This window comes from Canis lupus, chromosome 4 (assembly GCF_011100685.1).
Source record: "Canis lupus familiaris isolate Mischka breed German Shepherd chromosome 4, alternate assembly UU_Cfam_GSD_1.0, whole genome shotgun sequence".
Classification (NCBI taxonomy): Eukaryota; Metazoa; Chordata; class Mammalia; order Carnivora; family Canidae; genus Canis; species Canis lupus.
In genome coordinates this window covers 76,062,201-76,076,432 of record NC_049225.1, presented here as the reverse complement: position 1 = coordinate 76,076,432, position 14,232 = coordinate 76,062,201, and the positions used below count along the sequence as shown (strand labels likewise).

General features: G+C 48.1%; 1 protein-coding gene across 2 annotated transcripts in view; it reads right to left on the bottom strand.

The window, feature by feature from the left end:
• MTMR12 (myotubularin related protein 12) overlaps window positions 1-12,777 on the bottom strand; it is a 73,363-nt gene extending 60,586 nt beyond the window's left edge. Inside the window, exon 1 of one of the 2 annotated variants that reach the window (XM_038535402.1) lies at window positions 12,557-12,777. In XM_038535402.1, the coding sequence (XP_038391330.1) occupies window positions 12,557-12,637 (81 nt within the window). In that variant the 5' untranslated portion in view covers window positions 12,638-12,777. The remainder of the gene's footprint in view (window positions 1-12,556) is intronic. The other variant, XM_038535403.1, reaches the window with a different exon arrangement.
• Between the last annotated feature and the right edge of the window lie 1,455 nt (window positions 12,778-14,232).

The following is a 14,232-nucleotide window of genomic DNA, read 5'->3' as shown; positions in this document are numbered from 1 at the left end:
AAATAAATAATCTTTTAAAAGTTTCCTTGTACAAAATAGGTTTTTTTTTTTTCCCTAAAGATTTATTTGAGGGGCCCCTGGGTGGCTCAATTGGTTAAGCATCCACCTTTGGCTCAGATCATAATCCTAGGATCCTGGGATTGAGCCCCACATCTGGCTCCCCGCTCAGCAGAGAGCCTGCTTCTCCCTCTCCCTTGCCCCCCGCCCCCACTCATGCTCTCTCTCTCTGCTCTATCTCAAATGAAAAAATAAAAATTTTTTTAAAGATTTGATTTATGGGATCCCTGGGTGGTGCAGCAGTTTGGCGCCTGCCTTTGGCCCAGGGCACGATCCTGGAGACCCAGGATCGAATCCCACATCAGGCTCCCGGTGCATGGAGCCTGCTTCTCCCTCTGCCTATGTCTCTGCCTCTCTCTCTCTATCATAAATTAAAAAAAAAAAAAAAAAAAAAAAGATTTGATTTATTCATGAGAAACACAGAGAGAGAGAGAGAGGCAGAGACATAGGCAGAGGGAGAAGCTCCATGAATGGAGCCCAATGTGGGACTTGATCCCAGGACTCCAGGATCATGACTTGAGCCGAAGGCAGACCACTGAGCCACCCAGGCATCCCAAATAAAATCTTAAAAAAAAAAAAAAAAAAAGATTTATTTGAGAGGCTGTGTGCGTGCATGCGTGAGCAATGGGAGGGCCAAGGGAGAGTCTCGTGCAGACTCCATGCTGAGCACAGAGCTCCATGCATGTCTCCACCCCACGACCCTGAGATCATGACCAGAGCCAAAACTAACAGTCCGACACTTAACTGACTGTGCCACCCAGGTGCCCCTTCGTGCAAACAGGTTTAAAATCACTTGCCTAAGTCAACTCTCTGAATCAGGATATGAGAGCCAAAGAGGTAAAGGGGGCTCCCTCAAAGTCACACAGAAAAGAAATGAGCAGGGATCCCTGGGTGGCGCAGCGGTTTAGCGCCTGCCTTTGGCCCAGGGCACAATCCTGGAGACCCGGGATTGAATCCCATGTCGGGCTCCCGGTGCATGGAGCCTGCTTCTCCCTCTGCCTGTGACTCTGCCTCTCTCTCTCTCTGTGTGTGACTATCATAAATAAATAAAAAAAAAATTTAAAAAAAAAGAAAAGAAAAGAAATGAGCAGCACCTTGGCCTCCCAAATGCAAGCTAACACTCTTTCAACAAATCAAAAGAAGAAAGGAATCTGCAGTGAGTCTGGAAAAGCTGTTAAGATGTGGGGAGGAGGCAGGTGGACAGGAGGACTCTTAAATAGGAAAATCACACATGAAAGCTGCATCCAGCAGGAACCTGGCTATGGTGTGCAGGGTGACTTGGGTAGACAGACCAGTTAAGCAGTTGTGGTCTGTGGTTCCAAGCACTTGAGGAGATGCTAGCAGGGATCACAGAATGAATGGAAATAAAGACAGGCCAGCAAAAGAGGTCTCCCCCAAGGGAACCCTGGAAACTGTGACTAGTTTGGAGTACAAATGGCTGCTGGGGAAAGGGGGGACTGCTGGCAGCAGCTAGGAAGGCTAATTTAAAAGGGCAAAAGCCAAACTGGATTGGACATAACACCCAGGACATAATATGCTGCCCAAACCCTAGGTAGCTCCTCCTGGGCACCCCCAAGACAAAACACCCTAACAGGAAGACAGAGAGGGATCCCTGGGTGGCGCAGGGGTTTGGCGCCTGCCTTTGGCCCAGGGCGTGATCCTGGAGACCCGGGATCCAATCCCACGTCGGGCTCCCGGTACATGGAGCCTGCTTCTCCCTCTGCCTGTGTCTCTGCCTCATTCTCTCTCTATCACAAATAAATAAAAATTAAAAAAAAAAAAAAAAAAAGGAAGACAGAGAAGGAATCCACACAGAAAAGCTCACTGGAAGAGAACGCTGTGCAGGAAGGGAGACCCTCTGGGTGGATAGCAAAGGCACCCACTGCAGGTAGGGCACAGTCCTGGGAAAGGGCCAGTGCCCTTGGCTCCGGACACAAGCCTCTGAGAAGACCAAGGAAGAACAATGTTAGAAGGAAATGTAGGAAATCTTGTTGCTATGGAGACCTGCTCTGGTGGCCCAAAGAACACGCATGCACACACAGAAGCTGCAGCGACCACAGCAATGAACATTTAATGAGTGCTGGCTACATGTTGAGGACTGTGTTAGCCACTTCCCGTGGATTGCCTCAATTAAGGCTAACAACAATCTGCAGAGCTGGACACTGTTATTTTCACTGCCATTTCACAGATGAGGAAACAGGCTCAGAACAGTTAAAGAGCCAGACCAAATCCACGCACCAGGTCGTAGAGCTCTGATTCCAAAGCCATGCTCTTCACAAGCACATTACGTTGAAAGTAAAGAGGGCAGCACTGGAACGCGTACGAGCTCGAGAGAAAGGTAGCAGTTGGGAATGACGGCACTGTCCAAATGTCATCCTTTCAGCCAACTGATGTGACTAACAGCAGCTGCAAAAACACATGGCATTGCCTGTGCACCAACCTCCTGCCCCGACCCCCCCAGAACTGCTATATAAATCCTAGGTCAGCTGAATAGCTGGCGAGGAGCTCAAAGCTTCAGAGCAGGAGCTTCTCCACGGTCTCAGGGCAAGAAGAACCAGAGGCCAATGAGAAGGCACCTGCAGCCTCACAAAGGGCCAGACTGACTTAATGGTAAAGCAGAAAACAACCCTGCATATCCTAGCAGCACCCCTTCAATTCTATTTTTCAGGACTGAGCTCACTTGCACCCCCACCATGCCTTATATAAGGTATGAGACAGATGCTCCAACCACCTGGTCCCGACATGCCTATGAGCCTTGGGAGCTGTCCCTGTTGCCTGCCCACTGCATGTATCCCCTTCCCCCACACTAGCACCCACTCTCACAATGCCCTTTCCAAGTTCTATATAGCCTTCAAATGAGGCCAGATGCTGCCGCAGGTTCTGCAGCAAGCCTTCTGTGCTCCAAAAGCATTCTGTGCACTCCTCCTTCATAAACAGGCAGCACCTACCTCTGTACATTAAAGCCATCTGTTGACATGCTGTCTCTCTAACAGAACGTGAACCACCTCAGAGCCCAAACTTGTTTTCGCATTCCAAATTCTAACAGTGCAAATGGCAGGCATACAATCAATAATATTCCCATGTCAAGTTACTATTAATAATAATAGCATCTAGCAGTTGTTGAGGATCCACCATGTGTCAGGTCCTGAGTATACAAGTTTATTCTTCTCACATTCAAAATAAGCCTACAGTGAAGATAATCACCCAATGTTACAGTTGAGGGAAAAAAGTCTATAAGAGGTAAAATCACACTGGAAGTAGATCTCGAGGGATTAAAGCAAAACAGGAATTCAATTTTTTGTCTAGAGAAAAGGTAGGAATTCAGTGAGATTTTTCATCCAAAAACTGGGCTCACTCTCTTCAAGGTATTCTCAGAAGTATTAAAACTCTCTTAGCAAGAAAAGCAAAAAGCAGCTCAGGACCATCATCTCAAAGAGCGGTGGCAATCTGTCATAGGGAAAGATAGACTGGGGCATCTGGCTGGCTCAGCTGGTAGAGCATGGGACTCTTGAACTCAGGTTGAGTTTGAGCCCACACTGGGTGTAAAGATTACTTAAAAATAAGATCTTAAAATAAAAAAAAAAAAAGAAGGAAAGGTAGACTTGAAAGTATTTTACCATGGTGGCCAGGGTTTCATACACAAGCCCTACTTTTCTTGAGCTGAAGACTTTCCCTGTTGCCAAATGAGAACAACTTGGGGCTTAGATGCCACCTCCAAAAGGCTACCCCCCCACTCCCCACCCCCTCCCCCATCAGGTCTACAAGGAATGATGGTCAGGAGCACAAAACGAAAAGCTATGATGTTATGAGCACAAAACGAAAAGCTATGAAAAGCATTTACATATGAAATCAAAACTGCATGGTCTGGCAACTGGCTTTGAAAAAGATAAAAAGTTGCATTACTCCCAGAGGTAATTTCACTTTACTTACTGGTATCTTAAGTAAATCACTGAACAGGGCAGCCCCGGTGGCTATGCGGTTTAGCCCCGCCTTCAGCCCAAGGCGTGATCCTGGAGACCTGGATGAGTGGGATGAGTCCCACGTCAGGCTCCCTGCATGGAGCTTGCCTCTCCCTCTGCCTGTGTCCCTGCCTCTTTCTCTCTCTCTCTCTAATAAATAAATGAAATCTTAAAAAAAAAAAATCACTGAACAGATGCAATAAATAGACAAAATATGGCCTACAATAGAGTCATTAGAAATGAGAGATAAGGGGGGCACCTGACTGGCTCAGTTAATAGAGCATGCAACTCTTGATCTCAGGCTCATGAGTTCAAGCCCCATGTTGGGGACAGAGGTTACTTAAAAAAAAAAAAAAAAAAAAAGGAAATGAGTGAAGAGGGAAACTGGGTCCAGAGAACGAAATGAGCAAAATGCCAAAGGCCAAATGTCAACAATGAAAAAAGTCATCTAGTAAGTGTTCTCATTAGGTTGGAATTTTAAATATAACCAAATCATTCTCAAATGTATAAAGGAACAAAGAAAAGAGGAAAAGAAACTTTTAGAGATGGTGAAAAATACTCTAAGCAAGTTACCACCCAGTGAACTCTCCTGGCATGATACTATGGCAACAACCACAACAACTAAATACTTTTGTTAATACCTTAGCTGGGAAAGATTTCTGTATTCTAAGATTAATGATTAAGTGCTTTCTGAAACCACCCAAGTGGCCCTGACCCACAACTTCTGAATAGTAGTAACAGTAGCCCACATCTACTGAAGCCTAACCATGTGCCAAGTATTCTAAGGATTGCAGAATCATATTTGATATTCATAAATATTCACATACCTATCAGATAATATTATTATTTTCCAGGTAGAAATACAACCAAGGCTTAAAGGACTGGCCTCACTCATAGCCATAATAAGTGGCTGTTTGCCCTCCCTAGAGTTGTGGCCCCGGAGGCACGCAGAGCAGACTAAGGAAAGGAAGAGGTCCTATGGTCCTCCCTGCTCTGGAGCAGCTTCACTCCACTCCAGATCCCTCTCCACTTTTAGCCCCTTCATCATCCTCTTGAAGCAACAGAAGAAATTATAAAAATTGTTCCAGTTTAATCCTACCTCCCAACCTATCTCAAGAGGTTTATTTTAAACGATTCATTAAACTGCAAACCCACTGTTTTTGTTGCTCCCCAAAACACCTCAGAAGTCACAACGGTAACTTATTAGAAACTAAGATGGTTTTCTGTTGGAAAAATAACTCAAAAAACACACGCTCTACTGTGACAGGTCAGCAGTACTATCTTCAAACTTGACAACCACATGCGGGTTACAAATTCTTACATATATTATGATTGCAATTATATGAGATACACAGACAAAGCAAGAACATACTAAACAATGGAACTAATTGCTTTGGTTAAGGTAGCACAACTGATGGTAATTTTATTTTTCTAACTTCTGGTATCTGCAACTTCGTTATATTGTCTTTTTTGAACATTGTCTTTATCATAAAAATAGGTATACATCTTTAAGTGATTAAAAAGAAGCTTTGGGGGCACCTTGGTGGACAGCCAGTTGGGCATCTGACTCTTGGTTTTGGCTCTGGTTGTGATCTCAGGGTTGGCTCTGGTTATGATCTCGGGGTTGTGGTATGATCCCTACACTGGGCTCCACACTCAGCAGGGAATCTGCTTGGGGATCTCTCTCTCTCTCTCTGCCCTTCCCTGCCTGAGCAGAGCAGGCATGAGCAAACTCTCTCTCTCTCTCTCTCAAATAAATAAATCTTAGAAAAAAAAAAAAAAGCTCTGGTTGGGGCACCTGGATGACTCAGTTGGTAAAGCAACCAATTTTTTATTTCAGTTCAGGTCATTATCTCAGGATTGAGAGACTGAGCTGCGCTGCGCATGGAGCCTGGTTCAGATTCTCTCTCCATCTCCCTCTGGGCCTTCCTTCCTCTAAAAAAAGAAAATTTAAAATAAGATTTTTTTTTCTTTTTTAAAGATTTTATTTATTCACGAAAGACACAGAGAAAGGCAGAAACATAGAGGGAGGAGCAGGCTCCCTGCAGGGAGCCCGATGCGGGACTCGATCCCAGGACCCCGGATCATGACCTGAGCCAAAGGCAGATGCTCAACCACTAAGCCACATTGACCCAGATGGCTCAAGAGAAAACTTTTTTTTCAAAAGCTCTGGCCTGTGAAAACCCAATTCTCACTAAAGAACAATATCACACAGGATGGTTTAATGTGAAGTATTCCAAGAATATCAAATATCCTGTTGGTGATGCTCAGGGAAAAATCTAGAACTTGAAACTTCTAAGTATGGGTTGCCCTTAGCCTAATATTTTTTAAAGATTTTATCTATTTATTCATGAGAGACACAGGCAGAGAGAGAAACAGGTTCCACACAGGGAGCCCAATGCGGGACTCGATCCTGGAACTCCAGGATCACGCCCTGGAATGAAGGCACTCAACCACTGAGCCACTCAGGCATCCTAACCTAATATTTTATTTATTTTTTTTTAAAGATTTTATTTATTTATTCATGAGAGACAGAGAGAGAGAGAGAGGCAGAGACACAGGCAGAAGAAGCAGGCTCCATGCAGAGAGCCCGACGTGGGACTCGATCTCGGGTCCCCAGGATCACGCCCTGGGCTGTAAGGCAGCGCTAAACCACTGAGCCAGCCGGGCTACCCCTAACCTAATATTTTAAAAGCAGTCCTGGTTTTAATAACAGAGAAGGAAGTAGGCTGCAGAAGAGCATTAGGTTCTAAGACAGAGGGTGTCTGTGTGGCAGCTGTTTGATCAGGCTACAGGAAGTATCTCTTGACATAGCCTCATGACATCTTCTGATGCTCCATCTGCAGAAGTTGAGAGGTACTGGAAAAGATCCAGGGAGATGCCGCAGGAAGCACATGCAGGAGAGAAAAAGCGGAAGCTTTGGATAGATTATCAGGCTAAAGCCAGCCACAGCTAAGAAAGTGATCATTTTAGGAAGATCTTTTAGGAAGAACTTTTGATGTCCTTTAAATCACTGTCAATGACCTCTATGGTCCAGAAGAAAATTCTGGCATAAAAAAATTAGTTTGGAATGGAAAAAAAGTCTTTACAAAAGGAAAATGACAGATCTAGATCTTGCTTTTAAAGGTATTTTTTTTTTGCTAGGACTGAGCAAGGAAGTCTGTTTAGGATAAGCCAATGTCTTCTAGTTATGGATCCACTGAAGCCGTCAAAGTTGGTGGTCCAAAACAGTAGTGTGCCACCAAAAAATAATCATCTCAATTATTTTATCTGTTTTGTAGTCCCAACATCTAAAATAGAGCCTGGTACTTTCAGGTACTAAGTAAATATCTGCTGAATTAGCTGTATCTCCAAGGGGCCCTGAATCCTCTCAGTCACCTGCTGGAGAAGCTAACAAAAGCCAAGAAAGAAACCACTACTGGAGAACGTGAATGAGAAAGCACTTTAGTGTGTGAATGCCAATCATGACTACAGGCATGTTTCACTATAAAATTACCTGCATTCATAAACATAAGGATGGAAGAACAGCCCTGGAGTGAGACTGCCTGAATTTAAATCCTGGCACAGGACAGCCCAGTGGCTCAGCGGTTTAGCGCCACCTTCAGCCCAGGGTGACATGATCCTGGAGACCCAGGATCGAGTCCCACGTTGGGCTCCCCACACGGAGCCTGCTTCTCCCTCTGCCTGTGTCTCTGCCCCTCTCTCTCTCTCATGAATGAATTGAATAAATAAATAAATCCTGGCACCACCTCTTGCCAGCTGTTACCGCCCCCTCCCCCCCACAAGGTACTAACTTCAGTGGGTCTCTCTACATCTAAACACACAAAAGGGAGTAGCAGTGTCTGCTGCCTAAGAGAGCTGAAAGGATGAAATGAGATATGCACACATAAGTGCCTAACAAATATTCTTAACTATTCATTGTATTATTTTGATATATAACCCCAGCCATTATCTCTTGGAAAAACACAAGATCATAGATAAGGTCACTTCTCTCCATGAAAAGATATGACCCTAAATGAAGATTAAGCAATCAAATGCATTCTTTTCCCTGAGGACTGAAAAGAAAAAATTGGCTCTTAAATCTGAACTTTTTTGACCCTTCTTCAATCTTGTTTTTTCTCCTCCCATCTACATAAAAACCTTCCCTGGGCATCCCAGGTGTCTCAGTGGTTTAACACCGCCTTCAGCCCAGGGCGTGATCCTGGAGTCCTGGGATCGAGTCCCACGTCAGGCTCCCTACATGGAGCCTGCTTCTCCCTCTGCCTGTGTCTCTGCCTCTTGTCTGTGTGTGTGTGTGTGTGTGTGTGTGATGAATAAATAAATAAAATCCTTAAAAAAAAAAAAAAAAAAAAACCTTCCCTACCCTCCTATGGGCCTGGCTTAACCACAGGCACTGCTAGCTCCAGGGGACAGTTCTTATCTCCGGACTGCAATACTTCTGTGGTGCTGGGCAGGACATTTAACCTCACAGGGCCCATATTTGTATCACAGAGGAAGAGTAGCCCAGGGTGTGACCCTGGAGTTCTGGGATCGAGTCCCATGTTGGGCTCCCCACATGGAGGCTTCTCCCTCTGCCTGTGTCTCTCATGAATAAATAAATAAAGTCTTTAAAATAAATAAATAAATAAATAAATAAATAATCCCCCAAATCTAACAATCTTCAAATAGAGGGCACCTGGCTGGTTCAGTCAGGAGAACATGTAACTCTTGATCTCAAGTTTGAGCCCTATGTTGGGTGTAAAGATTATAAATAAAATAAACTTAAGAAAAAAAATCACGGGGCGCCTGGGTAGCTCAGCCAGTTAAGTGTGGGACTCTTGATTGTGGCTGGTGATTTCAGGATCATAAGATCCAGCCCCGCAGCAGGCTCCACACTGGGTGTGAAGTCCACTTGAGAGTCTCTCTCCCTCTGCCTGTCTTCCCCACCCTCTCTCTTGTGTATGCAGTCTCTCTCAAAAAAAAAAAAAAAAAAAAAAAAAAAAAAAAAAAAATCTTAAAAAAAAACACACATAAAACCCCCCCACACACACACTGCTTTCTTTGGCTCTTTGTGCTATCTAACATCTCCCCACCACAATGTGTGTTTCTGTTGTGGGTCTAATCTAAAATGACATTATAGGTTAACAACAGACATGGAAAGACATTTACAATATAGATTTCTGGGGAAAAGGCAGATTAAAACATAATATGATCAGTGACACATGAGTGGCTCAGCAGTTGAGTGTCTGCCTTTGAGCTCAGGGCGTGATCCCAGTATGAGGATTGAGTCCCACATTGGGCTCCCTGTGAGGAGCCTGTTTCTCCCTCTGCCTATGTCTCTCTCTCTCCATGTGTCTCTCATGAATAAATAAATAAAATCTTAAAAAAAAAAATAATATGATCAGCAATATTAAGCCCATTTTAGAAAAAACATATGCATACACCCACACACATCTTTGACAGGGTACAGTCTGAGTTGTTTATAATTTTTTTTTAAATTCTTTGCATATCTATATTTTATTTTTCCACAATGAAATGAACACTTATGGCTTCTGAAATAATAATTCAAACAAGTGTTTTATTTAGCAAGAAAAATAGATCTGGCTTCCAAACTATAACCAAATGCCTCCCTGATAGGGAGCTCAGCACTCAGGGGCTCCCCTGCACGGAGACACAATGTCCTTTGTACTGTTTGCCTGGGACTAAGCTGAGGTAGTGATGCTGAGATGTTTCTAGGTACCAGCCATCTGGTACCACCAAGAATGACCCAGCGCGCGCGCTCTCTCTCTCCCATTCACCTCAATTTCCCAAGCTTCCCATTTACAAGCTCTACTGATTTGCAACTCTCCGGGCAGCGGGCAGCGTTTACAAAACACGACCAAAGGTCCTGAACTACAGTTCAGCACTTTAATGTTCACATTCACTGACTTAGAATCAATGACAGAAGAGCCCAAGTTAACTCTGGCAGAGATCCATGTTCGAACTACCACCCTTCCTTTCAGGTTGTTCAATGTCAATCCGTCTAACCACAAGAAAAAAAAAAAAAGCCATCATGTTTAAAAGCATCGTCCTCAAATCCTTTATCCAGTAAAGTGCTACTGCTTTTAACACAAAGTTGCTGACTCTTGACAGACTCTAGCATACTGAAGAAAGCCACTGTTGAGCCTTCCAAGATCTGGTCAGCCAAGAACCAGTTCATCACCAGGCACAGGTATCATTAGATCATACGGCATGAAGACTGTTCTGACAGCTCAGTGACCCACCAGCAAAATGGTGCCTGAGATAGGGGCACCTGGGTGGCTCAGTGGGTGAGCGTCGGCCTTTGGCTCAGGGTGTGATCCTGGGGTTCCAGGATCAAGTCCCACATCGGGCTCCCTGCATGGAGCCTGCTTCTCCCTCTGCCTGTGTCTCTGCCTCTCTCTGTGTCTCTCATGAGTAAATAAATAAAATCTCTAAAAAAAAAAAAAAAGCCTGAGAAACGTGTGATTTCCCAGCTAACAAGAGCAAAGCACATACAAAGAAATAAGTGATTGGAAGACATACACCAAACACAGTAAAGATGAAAGCAGTATGAAGTAGAAACAGAACAGTCCAGAAAGTGTTCTGAGGGACTCCTGTTATGGAGTGAGCCATGAGGTTAGCAGACTCTGTTCTAAGAGGTAAGCCTCAAAGCTGCACACTCCAATTTCCAACAATATGATGTCTAGGAAAAGCTATACACTTAAAAACAAACTGCTTCTCGTCCCCTCCCTCATGCCCTTATCTTTTAAACTGTAAGCAATTTAGGTCAGAGCCCTTTCCTCCCTTACAAAATATTTTTAGAGACGGATTACAACAAAGAAACATAGTGTCTACACAGCACTATTTCATGGCAAGAAAACAAAACTGCGAACTCTAAGGATCCCAAAAATGTGACCATTTTGGGGCTGAACCACTCCCCTTCCCTAATTATCCCTCAAAGGAAATATATATCAGGCACTGCGGGCAAAGAGGGAAAACATGTCTAATTACAACATGTGCACTCGGTGGATGAAAAATCTGAACATTCTTGAACTCTGGCCACATTTCAGAAGACTTTCCATTTGTAGCTTAATCTCACTGAAGAGGAAAGGTTAAAGATCAGTTGAATTTCAACAAGGGCCGCATCAAAAAAGACGCGAAGAGAAACCCACATCTACTTACCCACAACACAAGGGAAGCCCGTTGAAAATTCAAGATGACCCTGACTCCTTATCAAGCATCTAAGGAGGAAGTGGTTTTTATTTTCAAAGTAGAACTAAAAATAAAACCGATTTGGAGAGTATGCTCAAAAAAAAAAAAAAAAAAAAAGAGTATTCTCAACTAGAGAGAAAACACATGCAATCGTGAATGTGAAGGGGCGCGTGTAAAGGCTTCAGGCCTCAGGTGTTCTTGCAGAACAGTCCCCAGTCAAGACCTGTCACCCACAGCCGCCGGCCTTTGCCTGCAGGGGCGGGGAGGCGGCTGAGGACCGTGAGGGGCTCGGTGCTCCTCCTGCACGCTGCTGCCTCACGTACCGGGGAGGGCGGGCGCCGGAGAACCTTCAGGAGACGGCGCCTCATCAGGCACCTGGAGCGGGGACTACCGCCCGGGAAGCCCGCGGCGGGGCCTACAGGCTCCGGCGTCTCTAACCCGGCTCCCGAGGGCCCCCCTCGCCCACTCGGCTTCCCCGGGGCCGGCTCCCTCGCTGTGCCTCCAGCGCCGCGCACTCCCCCTCAGACCCCACACACAGCCCTCAGGTCTGCTCAGATGCCACCGTGCCGGGGAGGACGACGGCGCCTCTCTTTCCTCGGCCCTTGACCCCTCATCCCCTCCTGACGTAACCGTTTCATCTGCTTATATTTTACTTGCGTCGACTCGCGCCCCCCCCCCCGCCCCGCCAACAAATACGCTCCCGGGGAGCAGGGGTCGCAGTTCTGTGTACGCGTCCCGGGCGTCCAGGACGGTGCAGGAGCTCCGGGAAAACAGCTCGTGAATGAATGAACTTGACCGTAAAACTCCAGGAGGAAGGCGAGACGGCGGTGAGAGGGGGAGGGAATGACAGAGGGGGATTCGCCGAGGAAGGGGAGGGCTGCGCCGCCGGCAGGCGGGAGGCGCGAGGCGCGAGGCGGGAGGCGGGAGGCGGGAGGCGGCGCACGGACCCCGCCGGCGGCTCCCAGCAGCTCCCGGAGCCGCACGCAGCGGACACGGGCAGCCCCGAAGCCTCAGCGGAGCGGTTCCAAGGGCAGGGCCCACCCGCCCTGACGCCGGCGGCCCGGAGCGCCCAGCGCCCCCCCCCCGCCCCGGGCCGCGGCCCCTTCCCCGCTCGGGCCCCTCACCTGGTCGCCACGACCGGGCCCGGCGCTCCGGCACCTGCCTGCCCGCGCGGGGCCCCCGAGCGCCCCCGAGCGCCCCCGAGCTCCCCGGGCCGCCCGGCTCCCCTCCGGCAGCCGCGCAGGAAGCGCCCGCGGCCCGGCCGCAGCGGGGAGGGGGCTCCCGCCGCCCCCCGCCCCCCGCCCCGGCAGCTCCACAGCCCGCGCCCCGGCCGCGCGGCGCCCCCTCACCTCCGGGCGCACGTACGACACGAACGAGGGCTTGGGCGCCTTGGTGCCGCCGCCCCCGCCGACGACCCCTTTCCCCAGCATACCGCCGCCCTAGGAAGCAGCGCCGCGCGGGAGCAGAGGCGGCCGCTCGGGCTCGGCAGCGGCGGCGGCCACCAGCTCTGGCGGCCGGGGCTCCGCCCATCCCCAGGGCCGCGGCGGCCGCGGCGACGCCCGCATCCGGCTCCGCCGCCGACACCGCTCGCCCCGCCCACCCCGCGCGCGGGCCCGGGGAGTCGGGAGCCCGCGGCCGGAGACCACGCCCCCCGCTCGCCGCAGGCGCGTCGCGCGGGCGGAGGTTCGCCTTCGGGGATTGGCTCCGCTCGGGCAAAGCCCGCCCCCCGCGCCCTCTGATTGGGCAGGCGGCGCCGCCGGCCTAGCCCCGCGCCGAGCTACCTCTTGAATGAACCGGGAGAGAGGTTTCCCGGGCCAATCCCGAGAGCGCTCCCTCCGGACTCCGCGGCGGTTGGCGGCAGGGGCGGCGCTGCGGGCCAATGATGCTGCGGTCGCTGAGCTGCGAGCCGCGGTGCCCGGCGGGCGTTCTCCTCTCCTCGTTGGCCGTTTGGCTTTAAAACTTTCAAAAGTGTGTCGGGGCAGCCCGGGTGCTCGGCGCTTTAGCGCCGCCTGCGGCCCAGGGCGTGACCCTGGAGACCCGGGATCCAGGCCCGCGTCGGGCTCCCTGCGTGGGGCCTGCTGCTCCCTCGGCCTGGGTCTTTGCCTCTGTGTCTCCCATGAATACATTGTTTTTTTAATCTTAAAAAAAATAAGTGGTGTGTCGAATCCGCCGTGTGAGCTCCAGGTCCACACCGATGACGTCCTGGTTGGCTACTTTGCATCCAGGCAGAGAGGAGACCCATCATCCTTAACAGGCACCTAGGAATAGGTTTGAATATTTGATCATAAAGGTCCTGTCGACCTCATCTTTCCAGTTTTGTTGTTGCTGTTGTTGCTTCTTGGCGTTTCTAACAATAGCCCTTAATTTGTTTTCTTTTATAAAATAAACTCATAATGATGTACTGTATGTTGGCTCATTGAATTTATTTTTTTAGAGATTTTGTTTATTCACGAGAGACACAGAAAGAAAGAGGCAGAGGGAAGAGAAGCAGGCTCCCTGCAGGGACCCCCATGTGGGACTCGATCCCAGGACCCCGGGATGACGTCCTGAGCCAAAGGCAGATGCTCAACCACTAAGACACCCAGGCGCCCTGGCTCATTGAATTTAGATTAAAAAAAAAAAAAAAAAAGGTGTTATCCACTCCCAAATTACCGATAAATTCCTCATTTTAGTGAAAATCGCAAAGAAATTCATTCAAATTTCACATTTGGTGCCAAGTGTCACTTTTTTTTTTTTTTATAAATTTACTTTTTATTGGTGTTCAATTTGCCAACATATAGAATAACACCCAGTGCTCATCCCATCAAGTGCCCCCCTCAGTGCCCGACACCCAGTCACCCCCCCACCCCCGGCCCACCTCCCCTTCCACCACCCCTAGTTCCTTTCCCAGAGTTAGGAGTCTTTCATGTTCTGTCTCCCTTTCTGATATTTCCCACTCATTTTTTCTCCTTTCCCCTTTATTCCCTTTCACTATTTTTTATATTCCCCAAATGAATGAGACCATATAATGTTTGTCCTTCTCCAA